At 33.7% G+C, this 16,110-nt stretch overlaps 1 protein-coding gene across 1 annotated transcript; it reads left to right on the top strand.

The window, feature by feature from the left end:
• Positions 1 to 9,775: 9,775 nt before the first annotated feature.
• On the top strand, positions 9,776 to 15,216 carry LOC121131858 (uncharacterized). Its single transcript, XM_040727250.2, has 13 exons — positions 9,776 to 10,105; positions 10,164 to 10,274; positions 10,470 to 10,547; positions 11,871 to 12,032; positions 12,088 to 12,288; positions 12,485 to 12,573; positions 12,650 to 12,770; positions 12,844 to 13,007; positions 13,062 to 13,211; positions 13,277 to 13,534; positions 13,604 to 13,789; positions 13,860 to 13,953; positions 15,001 to 15,216. The coding sequence occupies exons 1-13, from the start codon at positions 9,874 to 9,876 to the stop codon at positions 15,093 to 15,095; spliced, it is 1,941 nt and encodes a 646-aa protein (XP_040583184.1). The 5' UTR covers positions 9,776 to 9,873; the 3' UTR covers positions 15,096 to 15,216.
• Positions 15,217 to 16,110: the final 894 nt, after the last annotated feature.

Here is a 16,110-nt window from a genome sequence, read left to right as displayed (position 1 = left end):
TTGATTGCATCTTCCCATTTTTTGAACTGTAAAAAATACTAATTATTTGTAAATAGCATCTACAAAAACTTTGAATTATTGTATAAAGTCCCCAGATTCGGCAATTGTTAAAGTGGTTGATAAGGTAGAAAGCGCCGTTTTTAATAAGAAGCATGTCATAATCGTTTTCTATGACATCGAGGGAGCCTTCGACAACCTCCGTACGGTGTCATGGAAAAATCTTTGGAAAATAATGGTACCCATGTACAATTAAATGGTAAAAATATTACTTGCTAAACAGAGAAATCACTAAATGGTAGTTTCCTTCAATATAAGAAAAGATGTCCTCAAGGTAGAATTTTATCGCCATTCATATGGAACTGTGCCATTCAGCACATTATTTAACGTAGGCTGGACCATTACTTACTATTGGGTTTACAGTTGACATAGCCTTGGTCATAACTGGGATTTATCTGACTTCAATGGCTGATATAATTCAAAAGCGAATAAGCGAGATGAACTTTTGTATATCTCAAACGGATCTCAAGTTTTGTGGGTCAAAGTCTAAGGGGATGTTATGCATCTGGGCACTTAAAATGAGTTTTCCTGACATCAAAATATATAATACAGCGATAGAGTGAGTGAATCAATATAATGTTGATCATATCGTCAATAAAACTAAAAAGGTATTGTTTGCTAAAAGAAACTTAATTGGTTAACAGTCAAATGAATTCGAGATTTTTATGGGGAAGAAAAACAAGGGAACATAACTCAGTTTCGAAGGGACAATACACTAGCCCGTCTCTTGATGTGTAGAGCTATGCCATCAACACTAACAAGTGTAGTGGCGATTTTTTAAAGTATGGAACCTTTAAACCTTAGCATTAAAAGACATGCAATGATAACCAGATTAAGAATAATGGATGATGTTCCTATCACATGGATTGCACAGTCAAGAAGAAAAGGAGGACAAACCCTTCTCCAACAAGATTAAGATAAAATACTCCATAAATATGAGGCACCCTTAGAAAAAATTAATCATAAACCTTATAAATGCCCTTCTTTTGTGATTATGAAGGAGGGGACATCTGCAAATCCTCGATGTGTAAATGTGTTCACTGGTAGATCAAAAATTGAAGATAAGGTTGGGTATTGCTCGTGTATTTCGTGTGGGGACAAATCTATTCTTGAGTGCTATGGAAATTTAAACCGGTATAGCACAAGCTGAGTTGGAAGGAATTTTTCAAGCATTGCGAGCTTTTGTTGGGATGGAAAACCATTCAGGTTGACCGGTGGTTTGTCAACCTGATAGTATGGCTGCCATAGATTGTTTGTCAAAAAAAAAAAGATTAAGAACCTTTACTAGACAGCAAGAAAGGATATTGGCTGAGATAGGCAGATTGAAAGGTTTTGTAAACATGTAAAGGGCCATTATAATAATATGGGCAATGAATTTGTGTATGCACTAGCTAAAATGGGATGTAAAATGACTGAAAAATCTACATTGGAAGTCCCACTGGTAACAGTCAAAACTGAAATAAGAAAAAAAAATAATGATGTCTGGTTGAACGAGTGGCGTGGTGATCCGAGTTGTCGAAAAACAAAGTACATTTTTCCTCGTTCTTGTGAGGTATGGGAAATATATAAAGAGAGAAGATCATCAATTAAAAAGGTTTTAAGTCTTGTGACTGGTCATATTCCCTTGAAGATACATCTAAAGAGGATGAGCTTGGTGGAGGATGACTCATGCAGATTGTGAGGAGATGAACCAGAATCTTCTGTATATATTATAACGAGATTTGATGCCTTAGAAAGTTTCAGGAGAAATATATGGGGTCTTAGTCGAGATCTGCAATGGAACAAGAAAGACATTTTATTTTTTATTGACAGAATTATTGCAGCTGGTAGTTTTGGATATGTTTTTATAGAAGTTTGTGATTTTGACAGTCATCGCAAACTTTCGTGAAATGACATTATGTGTGTTGATTTTTACTTTAAAAGATGATCTTATTTTGATTGTGATGTGTTTATGTTTAATTTATTTTTAGCTTATGTTTAGGTTCGGAAGTGGTGTTTGTTTTAAGTCTTTTAAATAAATGTTCCCTTTGGGTTTTTATTTTATTTCTAGCAATGTGATGATTGCATTTTGATATGAAATATACATCAACTTCTGATGTATATGCTTTACGCACGGATTGCTGCATTAAATTGGAGTTTCCGTGACCTTGGGGTGGCTTTTTTATAGCATATGCTCCAGGGGTAACAATAGAAACAAATAATCCAAATAATTATTTAAGTTAAAATAGGTGTGTCAAGAAATTTTTATTTGTCTTTTGGTGTGCCTTGGGCACAAAAAGTTTGGAAACCATTGTCTTAGGGGATATGTAATTATGAAGCTTCGTGCACTATTATCCAATGAAGCCTGATAATTAGTTGGAGATTGAAGACATAGTTGAAGAGTTTTTGAACTAATGCTTGCTCCCGCTCGAAAATTTTGAGCAGTGCTTACTAATGCTTTGCAAATTGGTATGTGAACAGGTTCTTTCAACACCATTATATCAAATTATGCAGCAAATGATGTAACCCCTCAAATTTCTGAGTAAGAGAAATACTCAAAACACAAACCAAGAATGTAAATACTCTTTTATATTTAACTCCTTCAAATTTCTAAGTTGGTCCCCTCCCGCTGCCCAAACAAGGAGCCTGTAGACGACGCTATAATTGCATGTAAATTGCCCTTAACGACATTTGTTCTATATATATTTTCGAAGGAGTATTGAAGTACCGATACTAACTGTGGTACAGAAATATTCATTATATTATATATTGCTCTATTCTAGATAAAGAGGTTTTTGCCATAATCATACAAATTTAAAACTCTCTCCATAATTAATCATTCATAGGCTATATTATTTTCTTTTGACAAGCTAAGTTTCCATACCTATAACAAATATTTCATACAAGCTTGAGAATAAAAACTGAGTACCTTATTTTCTTTATAAGATTATAAATTTATTTTCTAAGTAAAACAAAATTCGAAATTAAATTAAAATTGCACAATGTACATTTAATCTTTGTGCTAGGCCCTGTTCCCTGTAAAATCAGCCTGTTCTCATAACACACCTATATTAGTAAATTATACACGATATATATATTTTTGGAGTTGAATTTATTTTTTGATTTGGTCCAAAAATAACAAATTCAATTTATTTTTATGTGGGAGTTTCTTACTTTTTATTTAGAATAATATAACCAGGATATTTTAGAATATCCTGAACAAAACATTTTTTTTAAAAGTTTCTTTGTATAAAATAAACCTGTACATAAAAATAGATTGTTAGGGTTCTTATTATAAATACATGCATTTAAAAAAAAAATACAACAATTAGTAAAAAAATCTCTAAATAGGTTATAAATCACCTGTTCTTTTTATTCTATTTTTATCATTTTTATAACTTTTTTGGACTTTGTAGTTTGTACCGGGTGGAAATTGAATCTCCACAATTGGAAAGAAGAACGACAATAAATAGCCTACCATTCTTTCATTATACATTTAAAAAAAATCTTTTTTCTGATGTATAGAAAATGTCAAATTCTCCAAAAAGAAAAGTCATCCAGATTGTATGTTGGCCACATTTTCTGGCCACAGAAAGTGATGTTGTTGAGTGTGAGTGGGGCCCCATCATCTTGAAAGACAACATTGTCGTCGGGAAAACTTTCCTTCAACCAGGGGAGCAAGTTGGTATTGAATATGTCGATGTACATGGCTGTTGTGAGCCTGTAACCCTTGTTTGAGTAATTTTTGATGGCGTCTTTGAGGACATCTGCATCTTGTGGTATAGCGTTTTCTTAACGTTGTAGATGTTCTTACAAGACATTCCCGTCGTCAGTCGGACCATCTCTATTGCGGTGTGATCTGTAAAGAAGAAGAGTTGATGTCCTAAGCCTTGAATATCGCTTCGATGACATTTTTCGTCTGGTTTAAAAAAAAAAGCAGTAGGTGTTGAGATACATGGCTACCATACATATCAGACAGTCCTAATTTCATCACACAGAACCTCTCAAATCAATATAATACTTGTGTGTAAGTTTTAAGTTTTCACACAGTATGTAATAAGATTTCTCATTTCCCTGGAAACAAAAAATGAGAAATATATGTACAGTGTGCATGGACAAAAGACGACATTACTCCATCTGCTGATGTCTGATCCGTCTGTTTTTGGTGTTACAATTTTTCCCGGGTCATAGGCTTCAGTTATTGTCCACCACTTGTAGCGATAGTATCATTTTAAGTGCCCAAGAAAAGTCATTATGCTCAATGAGAGGTGCGCTGCTATTCAGATTATGCTTAGTGATCACATGAAATTAAGCAATGCTGACATCTTTGGCCTTATGTCAATGCCAGTTAGAACGGTCAGAAGTCTCTGGAAGCAGCTGAGGAGTCATCGGACCCGATGGACGTTGTTGACAGGAAGAAGAAGGAGGAGAAGAGCACCAGGATTGTCCGGCCACTGTCATGGTCTTTGAGGTCGTGTCAAGTGAGGTCATGTCATGAAGGACGTTGTGTGGTCGTGGATCAAGTCTGTTGTCAGCAACAGGCCGTGGATGTGGCATCAGGACTCGGCTCCGGCCCACAAAACTAAACGAACGCAAGAATGGCTGAAAAGCAATGCTTTTTCGTTCGTACCCTTCTCCTCTTGGCCTCCCTCATCCCCGAATTTGAAACCGTTGGACTACTTTGTCTGGTCCTACGTGGAGAACATGACCAACCGCTCCTCCCATAACACCAACCAGTCTCTCATCATCTGCATCAAGGATAAATTCAGTGAGATAGAAGCAGCGCAGATCCAAAATGCCTGTTCTCGGGTTCGTAGCTGCATTGAGCGGGGTTTGGCCTCAAACGGTGGCTACATTGAATAGATAGCTGCTCTATATCCTAATAAAGATATTCCTTTTTATTTTATCAATAAATATTATAAAATAAGCTTGTAGTTGTTGTTGTTTTGAAGCGGCAGATTTTGTCCACGCACCCTGTATATATTTATATTTATTCATATAATGTAGATATACACAATACATAAAAAATTATTTAATATGGATTGTAAGGAGGATTTTTGTTATTTTAACATAAATAAACATTTTAGCTTAAAATTAAACCTCCTAGCTAAGATCTTTCACTAAAATTAGACAAACATTTCATTATTTTGGCTGACAAACACGGTTCTCCTTGAAGATTTTGACAATGTGCTTCAGAGCTCTTAGAAACTGGAATGATCTGTTTGGCCAGTAGAGCACAAGATGGACCGCTGTATCAAATCCGTCGATTTTGGGGATCCCGATGTTAAACGCGGCATACAGTAAATATCACTCTTATGTCTCCTCTCTGGGATGTCCACAGGGGGTGGGCTGGAGGGGCTGTATATTCTTTCCACTCAAGGCGTTTCTGTCTCAGAGAAAATGATCGATTTGGATAAAAAAATTTATGAGAAAAAATGGGTAATTTTTTTCTTTTGAACGATGTAAAAATTTCGGTTTTTGAATTTTTTTCAGAAAAAGCAAGCTCCCCTCCCAATGTATATGATCCTACTCTGTAAATCTCTTTGCAATAAAAACCTTTGTATTAAACACAGCAAAGTTCAATGCTCTTAATTGCCAGACGCAATCTTATTGGAATCTGCTGATCCAAACAGAATTATCACTATGATGATATTTTATTTTAAGCTTGTCTTACCCGTATATTATCTATTCTCATGTTTTTTATTTTCAGTAATAATGCACGGGTGGTTTTTTTTTAAAAGAGCATACCAATAGGGAAATAAAAGTTATAACTTTATTTGTTGTTTTATCAAGAAAATCGTGCCCAGAAAGTTGAGGAATACATTTTGATTTATTAAGTCTCAAAGCTCTCATTGTGAAAAAATGAGAGCAATAATTATATCTGCACCTGCGATATATGCTGCTTTTTCTCTAAAAGTCGCAAACTTGGTAGTTTGCTCCTGGGACTATACCCTTAATGTGATTCGGTATCGTATATCTGATTACACTAGTCAGTTGAGGTCAATGTTTAACGTCGTTGTTAATATCTGTAGCTAGAGGAGGTCTGGTAGGATAAACCCCACCGGCACTGCAATGTATTTGGGAATAAAGTGTTGGGAACAATATAATCAATGGGGACGTCATCCGGCTCATATGTAGGGGCTCATGGATGAGACTATCATGATTCTTTGGGAAGGGGCAGTGAGTGGTTTTTTTGTTGTTGTTTTTTGACAACTTTGACAGAATGTATTTACTTTTATCATATTCAAATTCCACAAAAGGTTTTCCTTTATAAATAACGAATTTGTCAATTAACAATTTTTTTAGAAGAAAGGTATATTCTTCAAAAGAGGAGGGCACACAATGGCCCCTATGTTTCCAGTGCCACTGGGAAGTAACTCAAAAATGAATTGCTTCCCTCCTCCAAAAAAAACTTTCATACCTACTAAATTCCTTATTGAAGTTTTTTTTAGTTTATCAAGATTTTTTATTCCGCTTCTAGATACTTCATTTTTTTAATACTCATTTTTTGTTGTTATGTTTTTATAATATATTTGTTTAAAAATAAACAATAAATTTATAAAACAAAGGAAACATTATTATCATGTTCTGGTTTTAAAAAAGCAAACAAAAAAACATACAAAAACAAAGAAGAAACGACACGTGCATATTTAATTAAAAGACTCTAGACAAAGAGTGGACCCTCGAGGCAAGGAAGGTAGGGTTTAGTAGTTCTCCATTCTGATCGATTTAAAATTAGAAGCTGCTATATGTTCCTCTAGGAGGAAGTGAAGGAGTGAGTATCCCCCTAGTGAAAAGAGAAGAATAAGGGTGACTACGTTAGGAACATATTCTTCCCTGTCTTTGGGATTGAATGGTGTATTTTTCCCATGACGCCGCTCTTTCCCTAGAGCCCTTTAGGCCGAATAAAAGAGGATAAAAACAAAAATGAAAAACTGACAAATCCAGAGATCTGATTGGTACAACTTACTATGAAAAGAAGATCTAGAGCTAGTTCGGACTAAAGTTTTAAACCAAATAACAAAACACTACCATTACCCTAAAGAAATAGTATGGTCAGTATTTTTCATACTTTTTCGGAAGATGTAGTAGCTTTTCCTACGACGTCATTCATTTATTTATACCAGAAAAGGATAACAAGTGTTTATTTATATTCTTGTCTTTATAAATATTTATCCGGTAAAGTTAAGTTGATTGTTTTACTTTTAAGTTAGAAATTAATTATGTCAGATGTTTATATTAATCTGTAGGAGTCTTTTGATAATGGGTTGTTGAGTCTGTCAGCTCTACATCTGTCCTTTAAGGTACCTTGGCGAGCTTTTTGATCACGCTAAGACTAATTTGGAATGTAATAGTTTGCAACCTAATTGTAATACTGATCTGGCGACTGTCGGATACCTAGTTGAAGAACAATCTCGTTTTCATATTTAGGAGGAGTATGACTCCTATGAGGAGATCCCTGAGGAAGATGAATACTATTAAGTTGAGGAAGGAAGGGTGTTAGTAGTCTCCTTTCTTTCGAAGTCATTCTTTGTACTACCAAAAAGAAGTGTGGGAAACTTTCCACCAGCTAAGCTAAGAAGAAAATACCTTCACATCAGGTCCATAAATCTATCGATTCTATTGGAGCAAAGGAAGCAGTTGTCTCCTTTTTGGAGGAATCCCTTTGTTTTATAAGAAAATAAATTTTCTCTGATGAAAATTATCTTCGTCCGGGCTTGGCATATCTTTTTCGGATGAAATGTTCGAGCAAGGAGAATCGTCTCCACAAATATATTTTTGTTTAAAAGTAATTGAAGATTTAAAACCTTAAAAAAATATTTGGAATGAAATAACAACATCGAAAACCCTGGATCTACTACTCATTGAGAAGTTCAATTGAAGATTTTATATAATAAAAAAATCTATAATTTATTTCCCCAAACCTTAAATGTTTGGCATTATGATAAATTTACACTCACAAAAAAGTTTATCTTAATTTCAATTTGTGGCACCCGCAAAGAGTTAATTAGTATAATTGTTGAATAGAAAAAGACTATAATTTGTTGAAGAATACAAACGTAATCCACAATCAATACTCAAGCAAATCATTCTAACTTGCTTTTGAGTTGATATAACACATGTTTAAAGTTTTATTCATGACAGATTTGGATCTATTTTTTAATATTTCTTACTAATGAAGTTCATTTTTTACGATAATCGTGAATACAAATTGACGTAAAAGTGATTGTTATTTCCCTTATGCATGTCACCTATGAATTGTTAATTTTTTTTTACTAAAAATGGACATGTAATGATACTATTTTAACTTGATTTTCATTCTAAACATACTTTTTACTGTGAAAATTACTAAATAAACTCAAAAGTGAAATTTTAGTAGGAAATAGATTATGTTCTTTATGCTCAAATTACTTTGACAAAGCCGAATTCTAAATTTTGTTAAATTTGATGATTTTATGTTCCTTTCAAATATGACAAAAAGTTTGAATGCAAATTTCATTTACTTACTTCTATTCAACGTATTACTTTTATTTTTCACTTCATCCAATGGATGGAATAGGGACAAAAAATGTACAAATAAATAATTTTAATTCATGACACAAATTTAAAGATAAGCTACAAGTGTAAATTATAATTAATAATACTATTAAGCATCAGTTTCATAATCTTCATCTACATTATCCTCAACGCCTTCTAAAATGTCAGTGGCATCAAATATGAATTTCTTGGATCCTTTTCTTTGGATTTCCTTTGTAAACTCCTCAATCACACGATCCGCAGCATCATTTCGTTGAATTGATTTTCCAGCTTTAAGGAGAGAACGAGTCTCCTTTCCAGGTGTTTCCAGCGTTTCTGAGTAACTTGTGCCCTTGCTCACAAACTTTGCACTCGTAGCTTTATGGATTTGGGATTTGGCGGTGAAAAGAGTGCTGATAAAGTTATTGATGGCATCGGCAAAAATAGCTTTTGAAATTGTGATCGTATTCTCTTGATCCTTTGCTACTTCTTCATCAACTTCTCTTCCAACTTTCTCTTTTTCCTCTATACCAATGTCTTTACGTTTAACAGTGACAAATTTATCGTTGTGGAAATCCACAATGACTTGGTCATAAATGTAGGAATCCTCTTTTTCAATGTCTATGACACCAGGATTGGTATCAATGGTCTCCACCTCTATTTCAGGAATCTCAACATCCACAGGTTTTTCTACAGGAGCTGCAGTTGTTTGAGGATCTTTGACTTCCTCAACTCCAGTTTCAATGGAAGGGTTAATTTTTGAAGCACCAGCATTGAGAACAGAGGAGAGGGACTCTTTAAAGGATGTAAGGCCTCCGCTAAAGGAAGTAGTCGATCCCTTTTTTAAAAAGGGTTTGGACTGGATGGAAGCAATGAGAAGGGATGCAAACACAACGAAGAAAGATCTCATTTTCTTGGGAGTAAATACCAACTAACTGATGCTCATTGGACATGGGTCTCTCATTTATATATCCTTCAGCTACATTTGAAAAGAAAAAGAAGGAAAGAGTCATATGCTGACCCGCCTTTCACCCCCTCCCCTTTTGTTCTCTTTGCTACAGAGTCACTCGGCTACCTTTGCTTATTGAAAATCTATAAATAGAGACGTAGATATTTAACAATAAATAAAATTATGGAGGTAAATATGTATATATCTACCTATTTTACAATTTGAAGCTCCCTTATCAGGAGTTATGGTTTTTGACGTATTAGATAAATAATTAATTAATCAACCGTATGATAAATATAGAGGCGTTTGTAGTTTTGCTTTAATCAAGAGATTGCTGTTTGATACATATATTTAACTCATTCAAAGTATTTATGATGGAGAGACCACTACTTTTACTCCTGTTCCTCTATTTCCTTCAAAACTCATCAGCTCAGAATGACTTTCCTCCAACACCTCCAGATTCATACACTGCAGAAATACAATATACTTTTGAAGGAGAGTTTTTCAAAAAGAAAACAAGTTCAAAAGTAGAAGGATTTTCCTTGTATGTTGTAGAAAATGCGGATAGCATAAAAAATCGCTCTGAGATCCATTGGTCAAGGGGTAAGTGTAAAATCATCAATGTTTAGTTCTTTCCTACATATTATTCTCGATGTTTCAGAGATCATGCATATAGAAGGAGGGAAACGTTTGATATGGTATCCAGAATTGAGTGTAGCAGACAATTACTTAGTTATTGAGAGAGTTGGTATTCCAAATTCAGAAGAATCGAGTAATTTCAATTCCTTTGAAGCAGTTATTCCCAATCTTTTCTTCACTTCAGAGCTTTATGGCATTTTTGTATATTGAAACACTTTTTTTTATCAAAAGTGTTTCATTTTTTATTCACATAATCTCTTGTGGAGCCACGGTTGGGAAGTACTGCTTTTAAAGATACAAATATGTTTCTATCTAAACTCTCCTTTAGAAATTGATTGCAAATCTGATCCAAAATTGGACACTCCCTACGAAATGATTATCCTGGGATTTACAGACCTAAAAAAAAGTAAGAGAACCATATACATTTATATATTTAACTTTGAGCTTTGAACTAATGTGAAAAGTAAAATCAGGGTAGCAAAATATTTTAAGTACATTCTAAATAATATTAAATTTATAGATGATTAATGGCGTTGCATCCTGTCGATGATTTTTATCCATAAGAGAATGAAAATTTCAAATCCGGAGGTCTCAAATGTGACTGGCTCTCCTGTTTTATGTTGGTCCTTATTTATTCAGTCTATTCCACTCTTATTACTGGTCCTGTCGGTCCTTGCATTTTTTCCTACAAATGTTGATGGTTTATTAAGCATATAAACATATTATAGTTTTACTTAGTTATATAATTTTTTCTATTATAAAACGGAATAATTGAAAAAAGGAAAACCCCTTCTCAATAATGTCACGAGAGATCAATTTACCTTCTTTAAGGACCGACAAGTGTGGCTTGACTTACCCAAAATTAGTGCCGACACAACACTATTGATCTCCCAATCCGGAGTGAGAAACGATTAGTAAGGCTCTTATGGAGACTGATGATTCCAGATCCGTCATGGACCGTAAAAAGTCGATCAGAAAAGTCAGGACAAGTCTGAAGGTCAAACAAGATATATATCTGAAGGCGATTGAGACAATTGTGCTGCCTCGGAATCTGGAAATCGGTGGTGATTGGCCTTGGGTCAGGCTACAAGACTTAGCACTTTGTTATGTCTGGGACAGGTCGCTGATGTGGCTATGTGATTACTTCTATGACTTCATTGGGAAGGAAATATAGCCTCCCAGCAGTCTAGATCTTAATCTGATTTGATTATTTTGTCTGGGGGTCCATTGAATCTTAAACAAATCGAACATCTCATCCCATACAGGAGTCTCTGATTGCCTCCATCAGAGAAAATAATGACTAACTCGCAAAGGGCGTAATTGATGATTGAAGCTGATACATCAAAGGAGCTCTTTTTTAACCCTCATATGTACAATTCAAGCTAATTTACGAGCAAGTGGGCCAAAAAATATGGCCTCAGATTTTTGAAAAAAAAAAGTCTGTTTGATTTTAACACCATGTTTTATATATCAAAAGTATGTATTTATTTAATGCTCGTGCATTGTATGAAATTAAGATGATATGACCTTTCATTTCATGAAATTCCTATTCCAAAGAAATTAAACCTAGATGAATAATTATATACAAGAATTTACTTAACATTCTAAAAAGGAGACTTTTTTCTAAACTCCAAATCGCTCAAATTATCTTTGTGCCTTTTACGTTCAAAATGATTAAATATACTATTTTAAATAAAAGCAAAAATGACGTAAACTTTTTTGCTTTTAGCAAAGCCGAGTATTAATAGTTGGCTGTATTTTGGTAAGGGTGAGTTTTTAGAACTTGGAAGTGAAGTTGTAAATGGCATTCCTTGTAAAAAATACACTAAAGTACTCAAGGAAAATTTTGGAGATTATCATGTAGACTCAAACCTGACAGTCTATTGGTCAGGTGAGCTAATTGAAAGATAACAATTTTATTTTTAAGTGAGGCTTCTTATCTTTAGAACCAGAAAAATGGCATGGAAGTGCTGGTAGAGATCGTTCTGTTCCAGTATTAGCTACTATTTTGGGAAAGATTGATGATAAAAAGGCAAATATCTATATGACTTACATAGACTACTATGAAGCAACGCATGATCGGATCTTTGAGCCTATTCCGGATCTATGGTGTGAAAACATGAAAGGAGAAACACAGCCCGCTCCAAGTTGGTCTTGATACTATTTTAGTTTTTGACAAAATGATCTAGAGTAAGGACCCACAACTTGCAGTAGCATGACGTAATTACAAAAAAATGTGATTTTATGGAATCGACTAATGAGTAATGCTCCTGCAAATTTTGGGTGCCCAATCACTACATATATCACTATTAATGCATTATAAGTTCAAAATTATTTTCTTAGTTCACGATGATCGCTTTACTTACAATGGAGAATTTATTTTTCACAAGAGAGTAAACTATTCAGAGAGGAAATTTATAATTCCAACAACAGTTAGTCACATTTGAATATAGTTTTGTAGACATGCATAAAATATACTTATAATTGCGCTTCTAATCCTTGATCTAGGAATACTACGACTTTATTGATCATGTCAGTGTTCATGAATATAAGATGGCGGATTTTTCAAGTAAAAATCCTTTTCAACAAGGTGGTCAATCTGTTCGAGATGTTTTGGATTTTGAGTCAGGTAAGATAAATCGTATACAATACATACAATCCGGGTTTTCTCACAAAAAACTTTTTGCATGTATTGACTTTAGAACTGTTATTCAAAACCAATTTGGACATTGGAAATTGTAGTGTGTCTGATATCAATTTGAATGAATATTTTGATGACGTTGAGTCTGATGAACATGGTCACATTCAAATGATGACACCAGGTGAATTCTGGGGGGCTGATAAGCCCCATTCTGTTATTTATTGGGTAAAGTTTTACTTTCCTCTAAGTTTTTCTCTATATGGTGAATCTTGTCTTTAGCAAAAGGAAAGAGGCCTGGATATCTTTGCATATCTTATGCTTAAGAAGAATGGTAAAAATGAAAATGGTGGACAAGTTGTTTCCACCTATTTTGATGTAACAGCTAAAGGTCGTCCAACTCCTATTCGAATACTCACATATCCAAAATATGTATATAATTTGATTTTAAATAAAAAACTATCTTAGAATCTAACCTAAAGCATCAATGTTCTTAGAGTCATTCTAGCGGATATCATAATAGATTGAAACGGAGAGAACTCAATATATTTGGATATCAATCCAACCCAAAGTTTGACTTTCCCACGGATATCACTCAATGCTTCCCCCCAGAGAAAGTTACACATCGAATTCTCGCCACCCATTGGACACATAGTATGCATATTTACAATGAAATGCATTTTGTGAAAGAAACTGTGAGACGCTCCTTGGCTCAAGCCGCTCAAATATCACCGATTCGTGTTCAAAATATCCAAGTAGCTATAATAAAAGGAACATAATATGAATTTATACTGAAAAATATATATATTTCCCCCCCCGATCAGATCCTCCGTTTGGATGAAGAAAATGAGGCGCTTCATTTTATATTTACTCTCCTGGATGTTCACAATGCCTTGAATACATCAAAAAGTGTTTCTCCTGGAGCAAAACTTCCACTTAACAAAGCTCTTGTGAATTTAGAAAATGCTTTACAAACAGGACTAAAGTTTCATTTCCTTGCCGAAGGGGGAGTACGTATTAGTTGTATCCTTGGATATAAAAATATAATGTCTGAATAAAATGTTGTTTTTCCTTTTGCAGAAGTACGTGGAATCCTGCGCCATTTATAATTCCTTCCAAGAGACAACTCGGGATTTGTCTCATCATCCTCAATATAGTACAAAATATTCTCCAGGTATGTAATTATCATCTATTCTTTAGGCAAATTACAACATTTATCATGCGTGTACAATGTACATTAGAGAGGTTTGTTTGATTTTCAACTTTTTTCGAATTTCGATTACTCGTACTGGGGAAAAATTCTACTATGTTATCAAAAAATAACTCATGCAAAACGTAGTCATATTTAGGAGGCACATTTCAATCAAAACATGACAAAAAGGCCAAACACTCTAAACTTAGTTTATATATATGTATATATACTCAAAGGACATTTTTAGTTGTTTTGCATTAAATAATTATGATAGACATTTTTTAAAACTATAAATAGTGTTAACAAAGTTTTTTTCTAAAACTGGCCAATGGAAATTTGGATGATCTCCCTATGGCGCGCATTCCATTTTTCAACATTTTCAGAAAGGAATTTTTTTTCTATGTGTTATTCTATTCTATGCTCCATAGGGTAGCTTTAGAAAAATACTTTTAAATTTTTTTTATAGGTTGGAATAACGTCTATCATATTTAATGTACACATCTTTAATTTCTAGGAATTTTCCATTTTTTTCTTTTTTCTTTAATTTTCTTTTTTCATACCTCATCTTTCCTTCCTTTCAAAATAAAGATTTTTAGGGATTTAAATTTATTTTGCTTCTAAAAGTGAAATACCCTGATAAATTAAATTTGGAAGTATAAAAATGACTAAAATTGGCATAAACTTTAAACCCTTTAAATCATAGAGCCTCTGTCTTTTGACAGTGTAAAGTGTTGAGGTTTGAAGATTATGAAATGCAAAGTTTTTGCGTTCCAACATTATACACTTATATACGCATGATATATGTGGTAACCCATCTTTAGACATATAGAGCGTTTTTACAATTCTGGCATCAATATATAGAGCAATAATTCACTATTTTCCTTAATATTAATGAAAAAAAAGTATTCATTGTGTTAAAAAAATGGTTGTAAAGGCCCCCAAAATGTCTGAAATCAACAAATCTGGTGTCTCATGAAAACGCTCTAAATATATATATAATAACTATTATATTAAACATACTTCTTACAGGATCAATGGCTGCTCTTGGGATTTTTATGGTGTTATTTGGGATTTTTGGAGGGGCTGTTACTTATCATTACTACTTGAAGAAACCCTTCTTTTAATTCTCACCTCCCTCTAATTAGTTCAGATTGAATATTAATCTCCTTCTCTGCTATTTGTATGATTATTTATCCAATAAACAAACTTATATTTATACAGAATAAAGAGATTATGTGATTTTAATGAGTCTTGTTTGGAAGATTATTAAATTTTGGAAGCACAAAAATTACTACGCCGGATTTTCTCACTCCCAAACTGGAAACACATTAAATCCGAGTTTCACAAACTTTTTTCAGTAAGGGCATCTTTCAAAAGTGTATGAAATGTCAAGGCACCCAGTGACACTAAATGTAAATGTCCTTTTTTTTAAAGACAAGACAGTAATGAACAAAGCATAATACGAACTTTAAATAATTATGATAATAATTATTTAAGGTTTAAAAACACAGATTTACAAAGGGCTTTACAAACTTGCTTGACCGCCCAAGAAAAATAAAACAAAAACCCAACCATGAGAGCTCAAATGAAGTATCTGAGGTTTTATTTCACAGTCAATCATGTCCAGTTCTAGTGGAGTTTCCCTTATGATCCATGATGATGTTACTTGTTCCTTGCTCATTGTGTAATCTAGTGTCTTTTTGCGGTTAAATGATAAAACAATGTGATCCCCAATGCAGTCACGCTGACAAGTTATTGATTAGGGGTTTAGGAAAGATTTTTACGGTTAATTTCATATATTTATTTATGTAATATGAATTTAAAATTTTATCCATTCATACGTAAAAAGAATGTTTATATGTATGTAGCGGGCCGTCAGAAAGACTTGGAACATAATGAACGTTGAACAATTTATTACACCTTGTGGATTTAAATGAAATTCTATATAATTTTTTTTTCATTGGAAATTGTTTATTACTTTTTAGAGAATATCATTTATGAATTGGAGCACCTTTGCCCTCAATCACACACTCCATGCGATCCCAGAACACGTTGACAACGTAGTGAGTTGACATTGATCGCCACTCTTTCCTCAACCAATTGGACTAATATTATTATTATTGTTTTCAATTTGCCATC

Source organism: Lepeophtheirus salmonis, chromosome 1 (genome assembly GCF_016086655.4).
Source record: "Lepeophtheirus salmonis chromosome 1, UVic_Lsal_1.4, whole genome shotgun sequence".
NCBI lineage: Eukaryota > Metazoa > Arthropoda > Copepoda > Siphonostomatoida > Caligidae > Lepeophtheirus > Lepeophtheirus salmonis.
The sequence above is the reverse complement of the archived record's forward strand: the minus strand, read 5'-3'. Positions and strand labels throughout refer to the sequence as shown.

What these genes read in the sequence shown, in the direction of transcription:
- LOC121131858 (XM_040727250.2), top strand. Translation starts at nt 9,874, where the DNA reads ATGATGGAGAGACCACTACTTTTACTCCTGTTCCTCTATTTCCTTCAA. An exon ending in TACTCACATATCCAAAATAT is followed by an intron (nt 13,212 to 13,276) that starts GTATATAATTTG and finishes CAATGTTCTTAG; the next exon opens with AGTCATTCTAGCGGATATCA. An exon ending in TAGTACAAAATATTCTCCAG is followed by an intron (nt 13,954 to 15,000) that starts GTATGTAATTAT and finishes TACTTCTTACAG; the next exon opens with GATCAATGGCTGCTCTTGGG.